The following is a 22,582-nucleotide window of genomic DNA, read 5'->3' as shown; positions in this document are numbered from 1 at the left end:
CTGAATAGAACTGAGGTTTGGGGACATTCTGGAAACAAGAAACTGCGGCTTGTCATCTATAGTTTGCTGAGTTTGCAACCCCCAGATACATTCATCAGTGAAGGATGGCAGAGAGACAGGAGAAGGCAGGAGAGAGCAAGATCTGCTACAATATACAACACAGAATCGGCATGATAAGGATTAAAGGGGGAGCCAGAGTAGACCTCAAAGGTTAGCTGGGAGCACAGGCTGGCTTGCTGACACATTCTCCCTAGGAGGTTGCAGAAACCTTGGCTGGACCAGTTGCTGAGTGACAGGGGCAGGAACAGCTGTGCTTCTGCAGCATCATAGTGCGGCATCCCACCAGGTGCCTGACCTCCCCACCAGGCACCGTGCAACAGAGAACATTATCAGAGGACCACAGTACCAGATACCTCCCCACTCCTGATGTGTAGACAGTCACCTGATGTGTCACTCTCTTCCCCCCACCTCGCCCCCACCTCTGTAGGTTCTGGCTGCCAATAAAAGGAGAAAGTGGGTCAGAACAGGAAAGGGTCAGACTTGGGTTTTGTTAGCAAAATATAGTGTTGCTGGTTTGTGACTGTGCATTTAAGACCTGGCACCTACTGTTTTACAAAACTGGAAGAATTCATTCAGAAAGAGTCAAGGCCCTAATCTCAATGTCTTTCAAAGCTCTATCCCCCTAGGACTGGCCAGGTTACTTTAAACTTTCCTTGAAGCAAAAAAAAAAAAAAAGTATTAAATATGGAATTTGCATAAAATATGTTTGAAACCACCTGCAGAAGTCAAGAACACAGCTGCAGAGATGCTGATGCCAAAAAAGAACTCCTAATTTTTATTGTGTGACCCACAGTGTCTGGGAAAGTGTGAAAATAGAACCCAGGACCAGAAAGAAAATGTCCAAGGTCAAGGCTGTGGACACCAAGATTCCTGACCTTGTCCTGGGAGACAGTGGGAGAGCCTAGTGCTTGTAGGTCTTTAATCATACCCCTTGTGAATTGAGGTAGATCTCTCGAATTCTTCCAAGTGGAGCATCTGTAAGATCATACTATTATTATGTTAAAAGTCCCCTTTTCTCTAAAAGATGAGAAGGGGATGGAATGAAGAGAATAAGAGTAGACAGAAGGCTTCCTCCTGCCACAGTTACATATTTTGCTGATATTGGAGGGAGGGATTGAAAGACAGTGATACATAATAAGCAGGCAGAGGAAAGGAGATGTGGTCTAGGACTCCCCAAGATTCCACCAAGTCATCTTTTTTCCAAAGGGCTCAGTGGCCATCCCTTCACAGGGGATGTAATACCTACATGAAGAAAATTCATCTCTTCATTCAGAGATTTGTTCTACATTATGCACAGCTGTTCAAATTTCGGGAGATGTTTATAGAGGAGACTAACTCAGGAAATCTGAGCAGTAAGTGTACATTAAACAAACCACTAAGTCTCTAGTTTCTCATCTTCAAGATACATATACTTCTCTCTCCTTAGTCTGTTTCATGAAGCTCTTTTTAAAATAAAACTATGCATTAGGTACAAAAATATTTTAAAATTTGATAGTAGTTTTTACATGTATAGTGGCACTTATTGTTTATCTTATTTTCTAAATGTTGGAAACATTCATGGTTTTGGCCAGCCATGTCAGGAAGGGTAGAATAAAAGAAAGTATGATTGGAAGACTGTCAGCCCAGTTCTGAACCTCACCTCTGGGGCTTTGTACGGTGGTGATGTCTGTGCTCTTAAGTTTCTTCACCCAGTGTGCATTTATAGCAACTGAAGTTGGTATTCCTGGAATTAATTATTATTTCTTTGGGCAATTTGGGTTTAGATACTGGAGAGTTACTCCCACTCCATAGCCAGGACACAGAATTCAAAGGCTTCAAATCTCTCTGCACCAGTGGTTTCATTCTTTGTCCAGTACCTGCTGAGCTCCCGTATGTCACTGTGACGGTCCCGGGTTTGCTGGTGTTTCCTTAGTAAGTACTCAAGGAAAACCAAACCAGCATTTGGCTGGTAGACCAAATCCCCATGGAGAAATATGTGCTTATTTACTCTTATTACGCTTACCTAGAGGGGTTATTTGATTCCTAAATACATCCCCAAAAATAAATATTTGGAGGCTGCTCCATTTAGCAGAAATAAGGCAGATACACTCAGAGGCCTCTCAGGTTAAAGAAAAAAAAAATTGGAAAGGGATGAGAGCAGGAAAAAAAACAAGCCGTGGGCTACATAAAGGCTGTTGTAAATGGTGTGCGTTGTGCTTGATGAACCCCCACCAGGAGAAGATGGTCCTACTGGCTTTGTGAGTTGAGCTGGTCTTCCATGTTCGTGGCGAGGTAACTTTTTACTGTGGATGAAAAAACACATAACAGATCCTACTGTCAGCACAGGGAACTCGATCCAATCTCCTGGATAAAGCAGTATAGACAAATTATTTTTAAAAGAATGTATATATGTGTAAAACTGAGTCACTTGCTGTATATCAAGATTGGTACAACATTGTAAATCAACTATACTTCAGTTAAAAACACACACACACATAACAGAAAATTTGCTGTCTTAATCATTTTTAAGAGTACAGTTCCCTGATGGCTCAGAGGGTAAAGCATCTGCCTGCAATGCAGGAGACCTGGGTTCGATCCCTGGGCTGGGAAGATCCCCTGGAGAAGGAAATGGCACCCTACTCCAGTATTCTTGCTTGGAAAATCCCATGGATGGAGGAGCCTGGTAGGCTACGGTCCACGGGGTCGCAAAGAGTCGCACATGACTGAGCGACTTCATTTAGTACTTAGTACAGTACTTTCACACGATTGTGAAATAGATCTCCAGAACTTTCTCACCATGAAAAACTGGAACTCTATCCCCATTAAACACACAGTGATGTAGGTTTTAAGAGCTCGATATATTCAAGGACCTGGGAGGGACTCCCAGCCCTCCACTGCCTGGCGGATCCATGTGCAGTCAGAATGCACAGGGAGCCCAACTTTTGGGTCCAAAACACTGAGAATAATTGATAGATGAGACTCCAGAGATGCTGCTCTCTCCTAACGCGCTGTGCCGAGGCAGTGGAAGGACATTGCTGAGAATGTGTGAGTCAGCAAGGCCGAGATGATCCTAGACTTGGGATGCAGGACAGGGAACACAGGCCTCCCTGAGGGATGCTGCATTCTCAGGGTACCTGACAGTCGGCCACAGGTCTCATCCACTTCCTAGGCCAGTGTAGCATGTCATTCCTCTTCTGAGGAAATCTATACTGTGTCCAAGGAATTGAAACTTGTATTTTTATTTTGTTTGGAAGAACATGCTCCTTAAGGCCATTTTGAAATCATTAGAATCATAAACAGTGGATGTGAGCTAAGGTGCCAACTCAAATTGTTTCTTTTTTTTTTTTTTTTTTTTTTTTGGCCACAACACAGCATTCAGGATCTTAGTTCCCCAACCAGGGATCGAACCCATGCCCAGGCAATGGGAGCAGGGAGTCGTAACCACTAGACCCAGGGAAGTCCACCAACTCAAAGCACCGTGGGTCACTCCATCACTAGTTGAAGTAACTGGACTGTCTAAGAGAATAGTCTTTCTTCCTTTTTATTTTTCTTTTGATTTGATTTTTTTATTTTAAAAAATTTTTATTTTGTATTGGGGTATAGGGCTTCGCTTGTAGCTCAGTCAGTAGAGAATCTGCCTGCAGTGCAGGAGACCCGGGTTCAATCCCTGGGTTGGGAAGATCCCCTGGAGAAGGAAATGGCACCCCACTCCAGTATCCTTGCCTGGAAAATCTCATGGACGGAGGAGCCTGGTAGGCTGCAGTCCATGGGATCGCAAAGAGTCGGGCACGACTGACTGAGCAACTAACACTTATTACTTACTTTATTGGGGCATAGCCAATTAGCAAACAATGTTGTGATAGTTTCAGGTCAGCTGCAAAGGGAACCAGTCATACATACACAAGTATTCATTCTCCCTCAAACACTCCTTGCATCCAGGCTGCCTCATAACGTTGAGCAGCGTTCCATGTGCTATACTAAGATGATTTTCTAAGTTAGCTATCAATTGTGATTGGAATGTCAGACATACAACTACGTACAGAATGGTGTGATAGTAAATGTGTGTAGTTTTAAGCCACTAAGTTTAGAGTAACTTGCTCAGCCTCAGTAATGCAGCCTCAACTAATTAGTCATTAGCCTCAACTAATGCAGAATGAGAATGAGTGGGCATGATACTTTGAATATGTGTGATTAAACAAGGATGGATAACACTAGCGTGATGTCTTTTGTTATTTATCTTCATTAATAATCCACAGATGAAACTTTTTAAAGTGATAAAGGAGTCTAAAGGCAGTAATAAATATGTCTTAGGTGCCCATCCTTTTCCTGTCATCAAAGAGGAGAAATGGTGTTTAGAATGTAAGTACAGGCTAGTAAGTGGTTCAGGTTCCAAGAGCAGTTTAAGAGGAAGGGTGCTATTATTTATTGTTTTAATTTATTTTATTGAAGTATAGTTGATTTACCATGCCACATTAATTTCTGATATACAGAAAAGTGATTCAGTTATACATAGATAGACTTTTTTTTCTTATTCTTTTCCATTATGGTTTATCTGGGATATTGCATATATGGGTGCTGTTATTGAGAGTTGTTTTTGATCAGCATGCTGAGACAGATGCCTAATACCCCTTTTAGTGCACTTTTAAAGCCATGTAAGGTTACACCCTAAGATTTAGTGTTCACAAAAATAAATATATGTACAATAGCATGGCATTTCCAAATTGTTGGTCATGCATTGGACTGAATTCTCATATATTGCCAACTTGTTCCATTCCGCTTTAGATACGATCAACTGTGGTCTTAACATTTTTTTTAGATACTTGAGAGATTTAGCTGAAACTTCTACCTTTAAGAGAAATTTCACACAGTTTATTTCTACTTTAGCTTCCCGAATTGCCAAAGCAGGAAAATACATATTTTCACATTTGATAATTAACCCTATACTTATTTACATATCTGTTTCAGTAAGAGGCTTTTAAAATATACAAGTTCAGATGATGTAGAGGGTTTTATATTTTTGGACTACTTTTTGCTATCTCCTCCTGGTGGCTCAGACAGTAAAGAATCTGCCTGCACTGCAAGAGACCCAAGTTTGATCCCTGGGTCGGGAAGATCCTCTGGAGGAAGAAATGGCAACCCACTCCAGTATTCTTGCCTGGAGAATTCCATGGACAGAAGAGCCTGATGGGCTATAGTCCATGGGGTCATAAAGAGTTGAATACAACTGAGTGATTAACACTGGATAATTAACTTTCCTTCTCATAAATTACAGTAATTTTTTGTGAACAAGGTAATGTTTTCCTGAATTTGTCTTGCAATTTACACCTAACTTGTGGTTTATTTCTCCTACCTCTGTCAAAATAATATTGAAAAGAATCAATCCATTTAAAACTGAATGGATATCAAGTGGATACCCATGCTGATAAGTGATAACTAAATTCTGAGAAAGGAAATTGATGGTTGCTGCCTGGTTGTTGGTTTTCTTTCTTACTGCATATATACCTAGATCGGTCTTCTGCTTACTCTAAATTAGACCTCAAGTTGTACATCTTTTAAGTAAATAGGAATGAAAGTATACTTTTTGTTTTTCTTTCCAAACAGTTGCCCCTGATGACCCCAGCAGAAAAATAGATGGCGACACCATTATTTTTTCCAAAGTTCAAGAAAGATCAAGTGCAGTGTATCAGTGCAATGCCTCTAACGAATATGGATATTTACTGGCAAATGCATTTGTAAATGTGCTGGGTAAGCTCTCCCTGTATTAAAGCCACAGCAGATTCAATTAATGACCATTGTTGTTTTTCATTCTTTCAGCAGAAATACATTAAGCATCTGCTGTGCAGTGGCATAGAACTTGGAGCTGGAAGGGATATAGGAAGATAGATAAGATACAATCTGGTGGTTACATTGTGTCAAACCTCTCAAAAGGAAAAGAGCATTGGTTTGCTCTTAATAACTGAATGTGACTATTGTACCATCCTTAGAAACTGACAAGTCAAATGAAAATTTCATGATTCTGATTTTTGAAAATCAGTCGTTAATCATAATGTTTAGCATTGATCTAAGTCACAGATGTATATTTATTTATCAATTCATATTAATATGTTTAGAAAACTATGTCATAAATGTTCTGAAGTGGTTGGTTTTTGTGAACATTTTATTTCCCTTATGAAACAAAAATGACTAAAATACCAGATTTGTTAGAAGTAAAATTTATATGAGCATGGTTTTTATGATACCAAGGAATTATATTTCAACTCTTTAAGTGGAATAGGCTCCCTTTCAAATAGAATTAAGGTCAGGAAGCCAACCAATATGTGGTATTTTTTCCTTCATGCTTGAAATGAAGGTCAGTAAAATCACATGAAGAGCTGAGCCATCACGATGTTGATGGATGTACAGGAAGCAGTTCCGATTCTGGTTGTGTTTTGAGTCATTCAGCATTCTGCTTTTTTCTGCCAACTTGTGTGTTCTGATGGGCCATTCAACAAAAATGTATTTAGTCATTATTTTGTGCCAGATACTGTGCTCATTTATGGAAAGAAGACAGTAAAAAGTTCCATTCCTTGCCTACAAGGAACTCACAGTATAGTAGGAGATATAAAGAAATCAGTTATCACAAACTATGCCTGAGTAAGATGCAAATGTGAGACAGAGGGAGAAAACTTGTGTTTTTCCACCTTGAGTGACCAGTAGGGTCATACCTGCCTGAGAACGTAAGGGGAGAGATACATTGGCTGTGCCTTACTATGAACTCTGATGACCTTAAAAAGATGCAGAAATGCACAGTGGGCCTAAATGTTTATTTTATCTTAATATTTACTTTACCTTTCCACGACATTTTTAGCTGAGCCACCACGAATCCTTACATCTGCAAACACACTCTATCAGGTCATCGCAAACAGAGCTGCCTTACTGGACTGTGCCTTCTTTGGGTCTCCTCTGCCTACCATCGAGTGGTAAGTAGCGGTCCTGTCTGTTTGGCATATTTACATTTGCTAGAGCTTTCAAATTTCTCAGTATGTAGGGTTTTAGTCAGAGCACAGATAGGAGAAAAAGCAGGGAAGAATCCATCATCTTATTAATTATTAAATGTATTACAAATATTTATTAATGACTTGCTCTGTGCTAAATACTGTCACATGGATAATCTTCTTGGCAGTATGCTTTGTCCACCCTAGAGGGATATATAAATGTTTTTGAAAAAAAAAATTAAAATTACAGTGCCACGATATCACCTGGGATGTCATGAATGCTGGCTGGAGAGATAGGTTGAGGGACATTCCTTGATCATAAAAATATCATCTGAGGTGCGAGCAGGGTCCATAAGCTTAAAAACAGAATTTGCTATTAGCAGTGTTCCCCTCCCACTGAGCATGCTGGCTTGCGTCCAGCCAAGCTCCCTCCGTGTCTTTCAGTCCCTCTTTAGACCATTCCATTTCACGTATCCCTCCTGGTACTAGTCCTGTTCATCCTCCCAGCTTGCTTTAGTCTGAGCTGAAAGAGACAAGGCCAAGAGAGGCAACCGGTCAGAAAGAATGAGTGAAAGAAAATTGGAACATTCATTTAAGGATCCTCTGTCAGCTGGCAGACACTGTGGGGCTCTACTTCTTGCTGTGAGATTAAAGCCAGGTATTGGATTAAAACACAAACATGGATGCTTATGCAGAAAATTTCCTAGCAAAGGAGAAGAGTTAATGCTTAGTCTTTCACCTCTTTTCATCCATCCTCACTTCTTCTTCTGAACTTTTTATTTTGTGCAGGGGGTATGGTCAATTAACAATGTTGTGATAGTTTCCGGTGGATAGCAAAGGGACTCAGCCATACATATACATGTATCCATTCTCCCCCAGACCCCTCTCCCATCCAGGCTGCCATATAACATTGAGCAGAGTTGCATGTGCTATACAGCAGGTTCTTGTTGGTTATCCATTTTAAATATAGCATTGTGTACGTGTCCATCCCAAGTGAAAGTCGCTCAGTCTTGTCCGAATCTTTGCAACCCCTGGACCTGTCAGGCTCCTCTGTTCATGGGATTCTCCAGGCAAAAATCCTGGAGTGGGTAGCCGTTCCCTCCTTCAGGGGATCTTCCAAATCTAGGGATTGAACCCAGGTCTCCCACATTGCAGGCAGATCCTTCACGGTCTGAGCCCCTAGGGAAGCCCATCCCAGGCTCCCTAACTATCCCTTCGGCCTGCCACCATAAGTTCATTCTCTAAGTCTGTGAGTCCATCTTCACTTCTCTTGATGCTAGCCCAGAAGCTGAATGTAGATGTACTTTACATGTATGCTTGTTTCTTTCTCCTCTCTGAATATTTTTCTATTTATACTCTCAAAAGTACAACCCTTGTAACCTTGATGTTGAAATCTCTGCAGATGGAGTTACAGACACATCACTGTAGGAGGAAAAGGTCAAAGGAGCAGTCTTCATTTTGTCTGTTTTTTCATTTATTAGAGATAAAATAGATAATAATGTGATTATTAAATTATGAATCTCTCATAATGAAAATTATCACTTAAGTATTTAGTATTATCACCCTCATTCTTTAAGCACCATTTATCACTAAGTTTTCTAGTTTGACATCCTCTCTTTGCATTGACCCCCCCACCCCAACCCCCCTGACTGACACGCATGCAGTATGCTTACACAGATTTGAAGTCTGTGAGCATCATCTGGTAATGCAGATCATGATGTGTTGACCTTGAACAGGGCATTTTATGTCTGACTTCAAACTATGATGTGTTTTTCTCATTGTGATGGTTTTCATAATGAAGGTTTAAGGGCGCTAAAGGGAGTGCTCTTCGTGAAGATATTTATGTTTTACATGAAAATGGAACTTTGGAAATTCCTGTGGCCCAGAAGGACAGTACAGGAACTTATACATGTGTTGCACGGAATAAGTTAGGAATGGCAAAGAATGATGTTCACCTGGAAATCAAAGGTGAGGCAAGGTGGCAAACATTTTTTATGTATTATGTGTCTTTGAGCAAATTCCCCAGGTTTTAAAAAAAAATTATTTTATTGAAGTATAGTTGATTTATAATGTTGTGCTAATTTCTGCTGTACAGCAAAGTGATTCAGTTATATATGTGTGTGTGTGTGTGTGTGTGTGTGTATGTGTGTATATATACATACTTTTTTTTCATACTCTTTTCCATTGTGGTTTACCACAGCATATTGGATATAATTCCCTGTGCTACACAGTAGAACCTTGTTGTTTATCCATCCTATATGTAATATTTTGCATCTGCTAATCCCAAACTTCCAATCTATCCCTCCCCCATCCTCCTCTGCCTTGGCAACCACAAGTCTGTTCTCTGTATTTTGATTTTGTTAAATTCTCCAGCTTTGGCAATGGATAACAGTAACTTTCCATTTCAGATCCAACAAGGATCATTAAACAGCCTGAATATGCAGTTGTGCAAAGAGGGAGCACTGTGTCCTTTGAATGCAAAGTGAAACACGATCACACCTTAATCCCCACTGTCACGTGGCTGAAAGACCACGGGGAGCTGCCCAATGATGGAAGGTATTTGAAGACAATGCCTTTCCTTTCTCATCCTTCTCTCTTTAAGCTGCTCTTGAACTAGAGGTTTGCTGTATAGTGACTTTTTTGGAAGATTTGTTGACATGGACCATTTTTAAAGCCTTTATTGAATTTGTTACAATATCATTTCTATTCCATGTTTTTGGCTTGAGGCATGTGGGATCTTAGCTCCTCGACCAGGGATTGAACCCTCACCCCCCTGCCATGAAAGGCAAAGTCTTAACCAGTGGACTTCCAGGGAAGTTCCTGTATAGTGACTTAATGATTACACTTTTAAAATTTCTGCTCGCTCTTCAAAGTAGATATACATTTCCTTTCCTTGCTGTAAAGTGTTGAGACCTAGAAAGGTATCAAGTTATGGAAATAAGACCCTGAGAATGTTTGTCTATTTCTGTATGTTGGTGTATGTAATTCAGGATGCAAAAATTCCTTTCAGATCTTGGACAATGTCCACTGTTTGCTGCCATGTACAGTGCAGTCTCAACAGATGTGTTCATTCCCTTTTACAAATAAGCAGAAATGTGATCTCTTTAATCATCAGAGTGTGCCTGAATCCTCATCAGTATTTTACAGGACTCTAGTTTTTATTTGGAAGGGGAGTTTTCTTTTCATTTTACCTAAAGCCAATAGAAGGAGGAGGAGAAAAATAAAACAAGTAAAGAATTTGAAAGAGCCTGAGCATGCTGCATTCCTCTAGCTTGGAATGGAGGAAAGGTCATGCCCATTTTCAGGTGGGTTTGATGGGGTACACAGTTGAACGGGAGAATTTGAGCAGATACAGGGGGGCTACAGTCATCACCCCAGTGGGAAGGAATGCTATCTGCTGGTAGAAATGGTTTCTGTGGCTTTTTTTCAACTGTGCCTTAATGGTGCCCTCTTGCCTGTAAATTTTCCTTAAAAGAACTATGTGGCCTTTTCTGTGCCCAGGGTTTCCATCTAGTTCTGTGCTTCAGCCGGTCAGTTTTATCCCTGGGATCTGAATTGATAAAAATGAGAAGGAAGTATGAAGAAATGACCATTGGACTAAGTTAGCTAAAGGTTTAGCTTGGAAATCCCCTGTGAATGCAGTTAATGATTTATGTGGCTTCGTTAAAACCATGCATGAATCCTATTTGCATAGATTTTTGACCTACTGGGAAAACTGTCATGCTTACAAGAAACTTTTAGAAAACTCTTCTTAGTGACTGGTGATCTAAATCTTCCTGTTTCTAGTGATAAACCTGATCGGTATTGTTTGCATTTATTTTCTTCTATTGCAAATCATTTCCCCTATTGTAAATTATGCATATGGAAAAATGATACAAAGTTTCTGCAGTAAATGATGAATTCCTTAGCCATAAAAAAGAATGAAATAATGCCATTTGCAGCAACATGGATGGATCTAGACATTATCATACTAAGTGAAGTAAGTCAAAGAAAAATACCATGTGATATCACTTATATATGGAATCTAGAAAAATGATACAAATGAACTTATTTATAAAACAGAATCACAGACTTAGAAAACAAACTTACAGTTACCAAAGGTGAAAGGGATGGGGGTGGAGTAAATTGGGAATTTGAGATTAACAGATGCACACTACTATATGTAAAATAGATGAACAGCAAGAACCTACTGTGTAGTACAGGGAATTATATTCAGCATCTTATAATAACCTATAACAGAAAAGAATCTGAAAAAGAGAATATGTATATATATATGTATATATATGTACATATATACTCTTCTTATTTATATTCTTATTCATTTATATATATTTGAGTGAGTGAATGAAGTCGCTCAATCATGTCCAACTCTTTGCGACCCCATGGACTGTAGCCTACAAGGCTCCTCTGTCCATGGAATTTTCCAGGAAAGAGTACTGGAGTGGGTTGCCATTTCCTTCTCCAGGGGATTTTCCCGACCCAGGGATCAAACCCAGGTCTCCCGCATTGCAGGTAGATGCTTTACCATCTGAGCCACCAGGGAAGTCCCCAAAATATTTCTTTGAGCCCCTTTTTTTTGCGGGGAGGGCAAGAATACTGGAGTCGGTTGCCATTCCCTTCTCCAGGAGATCTTCCCAACCTAGGGATTGAAGCCGGGTCTCCTGCATTGTAGGCAGATGCTTTCCCGTCTGAGCTACCAGAGAAGACTATATATATTTAAGTAAATATATTTAGTAAGACTAAATATATTTAAGACTATATATATTTTTTTTAAATATATATATTTAAAAAATAAAACTGAATCGCTTTGCTGTATACGTGAAACATCAAGTATATATACTTCAATGAAAAATAAACAACAATAATTATAACTTTTTAAAAAATATACACTTTGTTAAAAATTGAGCTGGATGAGTGGTAGTCGTAGAAGCCATAGGAAAGCCGTTTAGTCAGGATAACTGGAACTGCCCCCACCTCAGCCCCTGGTCTTGAGGAAGTGCCTAAAACTCCAGAGGCATTGTTAAAACCCACTGGACCAGAGGACTTGTCATCATTTCAAAGCAAGCTTCTCATTCATTCAAAATATTTTCCAACTATAATCATTATCAAAGTGACATGTATTGTACAGGATTTTAGCTCTGATGTGCTGCTAGTCTTTATCGTCTTTCCCTTCTATCAAATTCACTGTTGTTTTCGTGCCAGTAAAATGGTTATGGGGTGTGGCTGGGTGTCCATTTCAGCCACTCTGAACATGTGATATTGCAGGTTCACCGTTGACAAGGACCATTTGGTGGTCGCTGATGTCAACGATGATGATGGTGGGACCTACACGTGTGTGGCCAACACAACTCTGGACAACGTTTCGGCCAGCGCTGTGCTTAGCGTTGTCGGTAAGAACTAAAACACGTATAGTACAACTGGCTGCCCTGTTTTAGGATTGAAAGGAAAAATTGTCAATTGTAACTATTTTCTTGTTACAGTTTTACCATTTTATAGGTGAGTTAAATACCCACATCTTTTTTGAAAGAGTCCTTTGAGGAAATAATTCCAGCATAAATGTACCCTATAGCAGCACTGGAATTAAAATGGTGGTTATGCATATTAGTGATATTTTTATAAGACAGAGCAGTTAATCTACTTTTATTTAAAACTGAAGAGGTTTTACCCCCAAATTGTTCCTGTATGTTTATCAATGCCATGCCTTGCAGCTAAACATAAGGCTCAGTTTTATAATCTTGATCATGCTCAGTCTTTGTCTTTTTTGTGCTATCTTATATCTTTCCATTACTAATTTTGATTAAAATCGTTTATATTACTGTCCTTTCTAGCTCCTACTCCAACTCCAGCTCCCATTTACGGTAAACTAATATAAGTCCTTTTTCTCTGTTTTCTTTTGAACAATTTCACACGTGCAGAAAAACTCCTTTACTTTCTTATCTCCATCACGTCCTTGTGTTTCTTTAAGGAAAGGGGCTCTGTCAGATGTTCAGCTGTGTTATCCATTTACTGCTGTGAATCATTTTTCCATTGTAACCCTGGAACTTCTCACTGCATATATTGCCACTCAGTTCCAAGTATTTCATGTGTTATTACAAAGTCGTTGAATTTAATGAAAGTCCCTCTTTGATATCATTTCTTTGTAAAGTAGCATAGTGCTTTTCGAAAGCTATTGTCCACCTTTTACAGACAGGAAAAGCAATTTCATACATCATTCCCAAAATTAGATTTTCAATCTATTAAAAGTTGTTTTGGAAAGCTAAATGTTGTTTGGGGGTTCCCTTTTCAAGAAATTTACATAGGAAAACAGTGGATGTCTAGAACAACATTTGACCTTTGTGTCAGAGAAAACCACCAATTCACTGTGTTCACAGAAGATAAATCACTAAAGATAGACAAAAAAGAGGACACTTCCATTTCATGTTGATTTTTCTGAGTTGGAAAAATAAATCAGAATTTTTTTCCTGAAATGTTTTTGACTGAAGAACCCTCATCTTTTTTCAGTGTTAAATATAAAAATTAATTTTGTGGCAAAAACTCAGCTGGATTTTATAGATACCATGAATTATACTATAGAATAGCTGTCCTTTATAGACATTTACTGCTTCTTTACTAGTATCAAAGAAGTGCTTACATTTTTATATGGCTTCTGGTTTGTCCAAGAGCCAGAGGTACTGCCAAGAGTAAGGTCAGGAAAAGACCCAAGGGGAACATTAACTCTCTGGATTTCAAGTGCACCATTAGAAGAGGCAGACATGCTTCTGGGACACCTTCATCCCAACAGGTGTCTATACCCTGGTGTCCTCTGAGAATAAACACACCTCCCCATATGCCTGACGAGTACTGAGCATGCACATAAGGTATGCATGCTAAGGGCTAGCTGCATAGCATCAATTTTATAATTCCCTTAAAAATATGAATATTCTTCAAGTGCCCCCAAATCTGTAGTTTAGCATGTTTCAGAAAGAATATTTGCAGCTTCTTTTAACACTACATGCATTTACCTGTATTTTGTTTTTCAGCGTTTGCCATTCTCTATTTCCCATTTGTTAGAAATTCAGCTTCCATATTATTGTTTCTGTTTGTGCTCATCTGTGTTTATGAAAAGACACACACTGAGAGTGCTGGAGAACCATACTTGTCCATTCCACTGGCTTTGGTGACAAGGGACTTAGTTTCATTTGAAAAAGATACAAGCAGAGCTCAATGAGGGGTTCTCCTGGATGGTGTGTGCGTTCCCAGCAGCCTCAGCTGTTTTCATTTCCTTTCGGTTGCATGCTCATTGGCCATTACGTGCTCTGTGTCTTTAAGAGTCCCCTCTGTGAATAGTAGCACAAGTAACGGAGACCCTCAAGGTCGGATGGTTAACTGTGATGTATGTGTTTGATCTACAGATGTCCCAAATCCTCCCTTTGATTTAGAACTGACAGATCAACTGGACAGGAGTGTTCAGCTGTCATGGACCCCAGGCGATGACAACAATAGTCCTATTACAAGTATGTGATGTCATTTGCTTTTTCACTGGTAAACTTTATGAGTATTTTCAAAGCATTCTGTCACATGCAATTGAAATTTCCCGCAGAGATATTTCCTGGCATCCTCTGCTTCATTTCTCACGGAACCAAAACATTTATTTATGGCTCACCTCTCCTCAGAGCTGGAGTCATTCTTGGTTACAGTTTCTGGTTTGGGACACTGATGGATAAAGATGGTAATTAAGTGAATAGACTGTCCTTTTGTGTTAAAGATCCGTAAGAATCACCCTCAATTTCTACCAAAGTAGCAAGATATATTGCAAGATATTTTGCCCATTAATATGGGAGAAAATAACAGAAAGACCAGTCTAAATCTTAGAAAATTGAGGTAAGTAAAGTGACTTTTCAAACACTCAACTGGTAACAGAACTCAGTGTAGACATCTGAGGTGTCTTTCTTTCCATTAGCCCTTGCTATAAAGTGACACATTCACCAGTGTTAACTCCTTAAACTCCTCACTTTGATGACATCAGCCTAGAGAGGTTATTTGGGAAAGAGCCCATGGAAGATAAAAGGGAGAGAAAGCAGCAGTAGGCAGGAAAGATCTTCAGGTTGCAATGCAGGTCCGATGTCTGTGAAAGGAGAGAGGAAGGAGAGGTGTGTGGGAGAACTCTCAGACTCCAGTACAGACCGTCTCAGCCAGGTCAGCAAGGACCCCAGGGGGAAGTTCCGCAGAGGGTGGGGCTGAGTCTAGGGCCCTCGCTGTGCTCAGTCATTGGACTAGATCAGGTGGAGAGTGGCCTCACGGGAACGCCGCAGCTGATCCTTGGGAAAGGGGCAGCAGATAGAGCCTACTGTTGACATTCCTGGTAGTGGGTTCTCTCTCAAAAAGAGATCTGAGTAGTGTGTGTATATGTATGTGTACATATAAATGTATACATATATGCACATATATGCTGCTGCTGCTGCTAAGTCACTTCAGTCATGTCCAACTCTGTGCAACCCCATAGATGGCAGCCCACCAGGCTCCTCTGTCCCTGGGATTCTCCAGGCAAGAACACTGAAGTGGGTTGCCATTTCCTTCTCCAGTGCGTGAAAGTGAAAAGTGAAAGTGAAGTCGCTCAGTCGTGTCCAACTCCTAGCGACCCCATGGACTGCAGCCTACCAGGCTCCTCCGTCCATGGGATTTTCCAGGCAAAAATACTGGAGTGGGGTGCCATTGCCTTCTCCATGCACATATATACATATATATATATATATAGACACTGTACACAGTAATACAGTAATAATTTTTTTATCTTATTTGTGTCCTCAACTAAAATATACACTCCATACGGGTAGAGATTTTTGACTAACTTGTTTCAGAAGAATGCCTGGTATATAATAGGTACTTAATAGATATTTGTTGAATGAATGAATGAAGAATAGAAATGCCTTGAAATCTGATGGGGTCATTTTAACCTGGGTAAATAAAGTCTCTAAGCATCCTCACCAGCTAAGTCTGGTTAATATACTGGATGAACAGGAAGACTTGGCATGAATGAAATGAATGTTCTGATCAAGGACTGAAAATCCATTGAGAAAGGAATATCACTAAAGAACAGAAGACAGAGGAGAGGTTTTTGCTTAATTTAATTGGAACTATTCTGCTTTACAGCAGGTATAATAAATCAACATGTACATCGTTTTAGAATTATCTGTGGCGGATTCATTTTGATATTTGGCAAATCTAATACAGTTATGTAAAGTTTAAAAATAAAATAAAATTAAAAAAAAAAAAAAAAAAAGTTAAAAAAAAAAAAAAAAAAAAAAAAAAAAGAATTATCTTAATCACTGTAAAGCAATTTAGTCTTCATGAAGCATAAACATTACAGACGTGTGTCTACTCTCTTAAGTATCTGTTTGATTTTAAAACTTCTAAGCTTATCCATAGCCTAATTTTACTAAGCTCTTCCAGTATCCTTATGGCATGGTCCCTCACCTGATTTTATTCTCTAGGCTGATGTCATCAAGGTGAGGAGTTCACACTGGTGAATGTGTCACTTTATAGCAAGGGCTAATGGAAAGAAAGACACCTCAGATGTCTGCACTGAGCTCTGTTACCGCTTGCGGGTTTGAAAAGTCACTTTACTTACCTAACCCTAACCCCAACACTAACCCTAACCCTCCATATACATGTAAAAATTGACACTGTACACATTTAGTTCTGTCTCTGCATCTGCTTTCTAGAGGAGTCAAATATAAGCATATATACACACACAGCTGTGTGTGTGTATGTCCATGTTTAGGCCACACAAAGAACAAAGCAGGAAAAGGAGATTAAAGAATACAGGGGTAAGGGATATAATTACAAACAAGGTTGTTAGGAAAAGCTACATTAATAAGGTAGCATTTCTCTGGAAAACAGTATGGAGTTTCCTTAAAAAAACTGAAAATAGAGTTACCATGTGATCCAGCAATCCCATCCCTGTGCACATATCCAGAAAAGATGAAAGCCCTAAGTCAAAAAGACACATGTACCCCAGTATTCATTGCAGCATTGTTTACAATCATCTGCCAAGACATAGAAGTAACTTAAATGTCCATCAACACGTGAATGAGTGAAGAAAATGGAATACTACTCGGCCATCAAAAATGAAGTAATGCCATTTGCAGCAACATGGATGGGCCTAGAAATTATCATACTAAGTGAAGTAAGACATAGAAGACAAATCTTACATGATATCACTTATATATGGTTCTAAAAAATGGTGCAAATGAACATATCTACAAAACGGAAGCAGACTCATAGACATAGAAAACAAATGTATGGTCACCAAAGGGAAAGGCAGAAGGAATAAATTAGGAATTTTTGATTAACAGGTTTACACTACTATATATGAAATAGATAAACAAGGATTTACTGTTTAGCACAGGGAACTGTATTCAATATATTGTAATAAACTGTAGTGGGAAATGATTATAGTTGGATTCTTCTATATATGTATTACCAAATCACTTTGCTATATACCTGAAACTAGCACAATATTGTAAATCAACGATGCTTCAATTACAAAATAATCAATTTTAAAAAAAAGAAGGTAATGTTTGTGTATGTCAATTAAGACATGAAGAAGGAGGTACTGAACACGCTATGTAGTTATCTGGAGGAAGAATTTCCCGGGGAGAGCAAGAGAAAGAGCAAAGACCCTGAGATAGGAGCGTGTCTGCTCAGAAGCCACTGTAGCTGGAGTGAAATGAACAAGAGGAAGTGAAGTAGGAGAGAAGGTCAAAGAGGCAGAGAGCTGGTGGGGGAGTGGGATGTGCATGTGTAGGACCGTGCATTCCATTGTAGAGGTTGGGAAGGAATTGGAGGAACTTAAATAGAGGAATGGATCACGCTGGGATTCCCCAATGGCTCAGCAGCAAAGAATCCCCTGCAATGCAGGAGAAACAGGATCAAGCCCTGGGTGGGGAAGATCCCCTGGAGAAGGAAATGGCAATCCACTCCAGTGTTCTTGCCTGGGAAATGCCATGGACAGAGGAGCCTGGCAGGCTGCAGACCATGGGGTTGCAAAAGAGTCAGACATGACTTTGTGACTAAACAACAGTGGATCACACTGGCTATTCTACTGAAAATAGTCTATAGAGAAACAAGAGGGTAGCAGGGTGGTGAGACCAGGCAGGACCATGGTTCTCAAATCATTCATTGAAATTCCATGCAGAACTTCAGCAAACTCACAGGCATGCCTCCAGATGTTAAGTTTGTGATTTTTAAATTTTGGTTTTTTTTTTTTAAATACAGTGACATCAAAAAAATAAATAAATACAGTGACATCTGTCAGACACCCCATGAAATACTAGCTGGAGGTACTTCACAGCTTCAGTATTAATAGTGCTATGTCACATTGTGACAATGTCATATCTCTGCAAAGCCTTCGCTGTGATAAAAAAGCAAATACTGTGTGAAAATCAGTGTGAAACAGGAAAGGAGGAAGGTGGTGTCTAATTTGTTGACGAGGTTAGAGAAGTTATGTGGTTTCCTGTTCATTTTAAGTTAAGATATAAATACTTATTAGTTTATATGGACCTAACTCCTTACTACTTGGAAATGTTAGGTATTTCTTTTGACCTAAAGGAGCCATGAAAAAAGGTACTGGAACATAAGCCTACCATGACTGAGAAGTTTGGGAACTTGTGAGTTAGGAGGTTATGCAGTAATTCACACAAGAAATCTTCATGTCTTATATTAGCTCATGGGGATGGAGAAGTTGAGAAATGGTAAGCTGAAATTTTGCATATATTTAAAAAATACAGCTAACAGAACTGTTGAGCATTTGAGAGAAAGAGAGGAATCAAAAAGGACTTCAAGAGTCTGGCCTGAGTTGTCACTACTAGTTGGGCTGAAGATTGGGATCAGTCTTGGTCACATCCAATTTGAGATGCCGTACTCAACAAACAAGTGGAATTCTTGAGTAGGTGATTAAGTATCCAAGACTGCAGTTCAGGGAAGAGATAGAGGCTAAAGATATAAATGTGAAGGTCATCAGTTTATGAAGCTGGAGATCACTAGCAAATTAATGCAGATTAGAAGGAGAACTCTAAGGATGAGCTTAGTGCATCACTAAGTGATGTGCAGTGCAACACATATTTCTAGTTCATTTTTGTATCTATAATTCGTATCATGGTACATGGCAAGTAGTAGATAATTAATGAATATCTAAATAACCTTTTTTCCATTTATTTTTTAATTGAAGTATACTTGATTTGCAATGTTGTTAGTTTCACATGTACAGCAGAATGATTCACTTATACCTATTTTTTCACATTCTAGGTTATTACAAAATATTGAGTATAGTTTCCTGTGGTGTACCATATGTCTTTGTAGGTTATCTCTTTTATACAGAGTAGTGTGTTTATGTCAGTCCCAAACTCCTCATTTATCCCTCTCCCTACATTTCCCCTTTGATAACCATAAGTTTGTTTTCTATGTCTATGGGTATATTTCTGCTTTGTATATAAGTTCATTTGCATCATTTTCTTTTGAATTAAACATATAAGCAATATTGTATGATATTTGTCTTTCTCTGCCTGTGTTACTTCACTTAATATCATAATGTCTAGGTCCACCCATGTTGCCACATGTGGCATTACGTCATTCTTTTTATGGCTGAGTAATATTCCCTTGTATTTATATACTATATCTTCTTTATGCATTGATCTGTCAGTGGACATCTAGACTGCTTCTGTGTTTTGGCTGTTGTAAATAGTACTGCATTGAACTATTGTAAGTAGTGCTGCATTGTGGTGCATTCATCTTTTCAAATAAATACCTGTTTTTACAAGGATAAAACACACATACCACAAAATTTTAATAGAGACAAGAGAGAAGGTATCCATTAAAAAGTAAGTCTTCCTCCCACCCCTGACTCTCAGTTCCTGCAGTGACACCAGTATTACAGTTTGTGTCCTCTGAGAAGTAACATGTACATTCAGGCGCGTGTGTGTGTGTGTGTACGTCGTAGTAAATCTTTTTACGTTTACACAGCTGTAGTATCCAGCACACACTGGATCATGTTCTGAACACTTCTTGGTGTCACTTAACAATATATTTTAGAAATCGTTCTGTTTCAGTACATGTGGCGCAGCCCTATTCATTTTTTACAGCTGCAGAATATTCCATTGTGGGGGTGCATCATAATTTATTTAATCAGTGTTCTACTGATGAACATTTAGTTTGTTTGCAATTAGGTTGTTTCACTTGCAAACAATGCTGCCATGTGGATTCCTTTTCATGTATTTTTGAACATATGCATAAGCACATTTATTCAAAATAAATTGCTGGAAGCACAGTTTCTCAATCAAAGGGTATCTGAGTTAAATATTGTTAGATCTTCTAAATTGTGCTCCATTGAAGTTGTACCAATTCATGCTTCCCGCAATGTATAAGAACGCTCATTTCCCTATGTCCAAGTCCGCAAAGTATGTTAAATGCTTGATTGTTGCCAGTCTATGTAGTGGGAAATGGTATCTTCTTGTATTTAATTTAACTTCTCCTGTTGTGGAAAACAAAAATCAGTCATTTTTTCATTGTTTAAACTTTCGTAGAAATATGTGGGTCACTTCTAAATAATTTTAACTCAACAAGCTAAAGAAAGAATACCAAACATTATTGGATCTGCTTAAATGTTGAGGACAATAATAGGACTCTGAAGTCAAAATATCCCAATGATTTTTTCTTGAAAGTGAGATAACTCATGTTTGGCTGCTCTTGTTAGATTATCTGGTTCATTATCCTAGTAACCTACCGTTGGGTGAATGAGTTCATGTCTTGGGTTTGTTGCATGTATGTGGTATGGCCAGAATTCATCATTGAGTATGAAGATGCAATGCATGAGCCAGGGCTGTGGCACCACCAAACTGAAGTTCCTGGAACACAGACCACAGCCCAGCTGAAGCTGTCACCCTATGTCAACTATTCCTTCCGAGTGATGGCGGAAAACAACCTGGGGAGGAGTCTGCCCAGCGAGGCATCTGAGCAGTATTTGACTAAAGCTGCAGGTAAAGCAGGACCTCTGTGATATGAAATAAAATAGAAAAGTTTTCCACTGTTTGCAAAAGATCAAAGCTTATGAGTGTGTGGCTGCTTGACTTCTAGAACCTGATAAAAATCCCACAGCTGTGGAAGGGCTGGGATCAGAGCCAGATAATTTGGTGATTACATGGAAGGTGAGCTATGTCTGAAATCTTCAATTTTCCTTGGTATATTTACAGTGGAAAGAAAAGTTGTTTTTATATTTTTTTTTAATTGGAGGAAAATTTCTTTACAATGTTGTGTTGGTTTCTGTCATATAACAACTCGAATCAGCCATATTAACACATATATCCCCTGCCTCATGATCCTCCTTCCCCTCCCCTATCCCAGAAAGTTGTTTTTAAATAATATCCATATTAAAAATCCTGTTTCATCCATTTTGGGGACTCTTTATTTATTTATAGTGTAGTAGTTAAAAGCTTGATCCTTGGAGCCAGAATGAATGGATGCAAATCCCAGCTTTGCCACTTACTAACTGTGTAACACTTAACATCTCCATCATGTATCTGTATGATGGGAATAGCAATGAACCCCCCTCATAAGATTAAAGGAGTTAATGCATAGCAAGCACGTAGGACGGTGCCTAACACATATACATGCTCAATAAATGCTGACTAAAATTATTGTCATCATAAAGAACCATCTAGAAGACATGTACCAGTAGTCAACTTCTACTATTTTCTTTTTGGCCTGTGTGTATTTTCTGGACTTGAAAAATTAATATATATTTACTTGTGGTTTTTTAAAACTTACTTTAGATAGACCCATACAGGGCCATACTTAAGATGCTTACACCTTTGTGTATATTTATATACATGCATGGAGAAACAGGACAGAATATGCCAGTATCTTTTTTTTTTTTTAATAAAGAAGTAGTTCACAAGTTTCAGTCTCCAAGTAAACTAGAGACTGATGTACTGTCACACAAGCAGAAATACATAAAGGAAATTATATAACTGAAAAGTTTTATGTCACCCACCCATAACTGTGAAGCCAGAATTTGAGAGGCTTGGGTGGTTTTTACTACTTCAAGATAGAAATTAACTACCTTTGAAGTGTTGATCCCAAACAAGCTATGAATCTCATCACATGTGAAAAAAAGACAGAAAGTTTCCTGGAGAAAACTGTTCATAGCTTATATTTTACTGTCTCAGTGCTCACTGTCCTTAAGTCTGGGAATCGAACTTGCCATTCCAGTATGAGATGGTGCAATCTGTTTTATAAGCTCTGATTATCTGACTTTTCTTATAGCCCTTGAATGGTTTTGAATCTAATGGGCCAGGCCTTCAGTACAAAGTTAGCTGGCGCCAGAAGGATGGCGATGATGAATGGACGTCTGTGGTTGTGGCAAATGTATCCAAATACATTGTCTCGGGCACCCCAACCTTTGTTCCATACCTGATCAAAGTTCAGGCCCTGAACGATGCAGGGTTTGCCCCAGAGCCAGCTGCCGTCATGGGACATTCTGGAGAAGACCGTAAGTGTCTGATGCTATTTTGTGTATATTTTCCCCCAGCAAAACA

The 22,582-nt window shown here is 39.1% G+C and overlaps 1 protein-coding gene across 1 annotated transcript in view; it reads left to right on the top strand.

Moving 5' to 3' along the window:
* The window catches only part of NRCAM (neuronal cell adhesion molecule), a 281,628-nt gene that overhangs the window by 225,589 nt on the left and 33,457 nt on the right, over positions 1-22,582 (top strand). Inside the window, exons 14-23 of the mRNA XM_055590272.1 lie at positions 5,641-5,784; positions 6,887-6,998; positions 8,815-8,981; positions 9,422-9,569; positions 12,279-12,403; positions 12,842-12,871; positions 14,405-14,506; positions 20,828-21,025; positions 21,123-21,193; positions 22,311-22,536. Of these exons, the coding sequence (XP_055446247.1) occupies positions 5,641-5,784; positions 6,887-6,998; positions 8,815-8,981; positions 9,422-9,569; positions 12,279-12,403; positions 12,842-12,871; positions 14,405-14,506; positions 20,828-21,025; positions 21,123-21,193; positions 22,311-22,536 (1,323 nt within the window). The remainder of the gene's footprint in view (positions 1-5,640; positions 5,785-6,886; positions 6,999-8,814; positions 8,982-9,421; positions 9,570-12,278; positions 12,404-12,841; positions 12,872-14,404; positions 14,507-20,827; positions 21,026-21,122; positions 21,194-22,310; positions 22,537-22,582) is intronic.

The sequence above is a fragment of the Bubalus kerabau genome, chromosome 8 (genome assembly GCF_029407905.1).
Source record: "Bubalus kerabau isolate K-KA32 ecotype Philippines breed swamp buffalo chromosome 8, PCC_UOA_SB_1v2, whole genome shotgun sequence".
Classification (NCBI taxonomy): Eukaryota; Metazoa; Chordata; class Mammalia; order Artiodactyla; family Bovidae; genus Bubalus; species Bubalus kerabau.
This window is presented reverse-complemented; position numbering and strand designations above follow the sequence as displayed.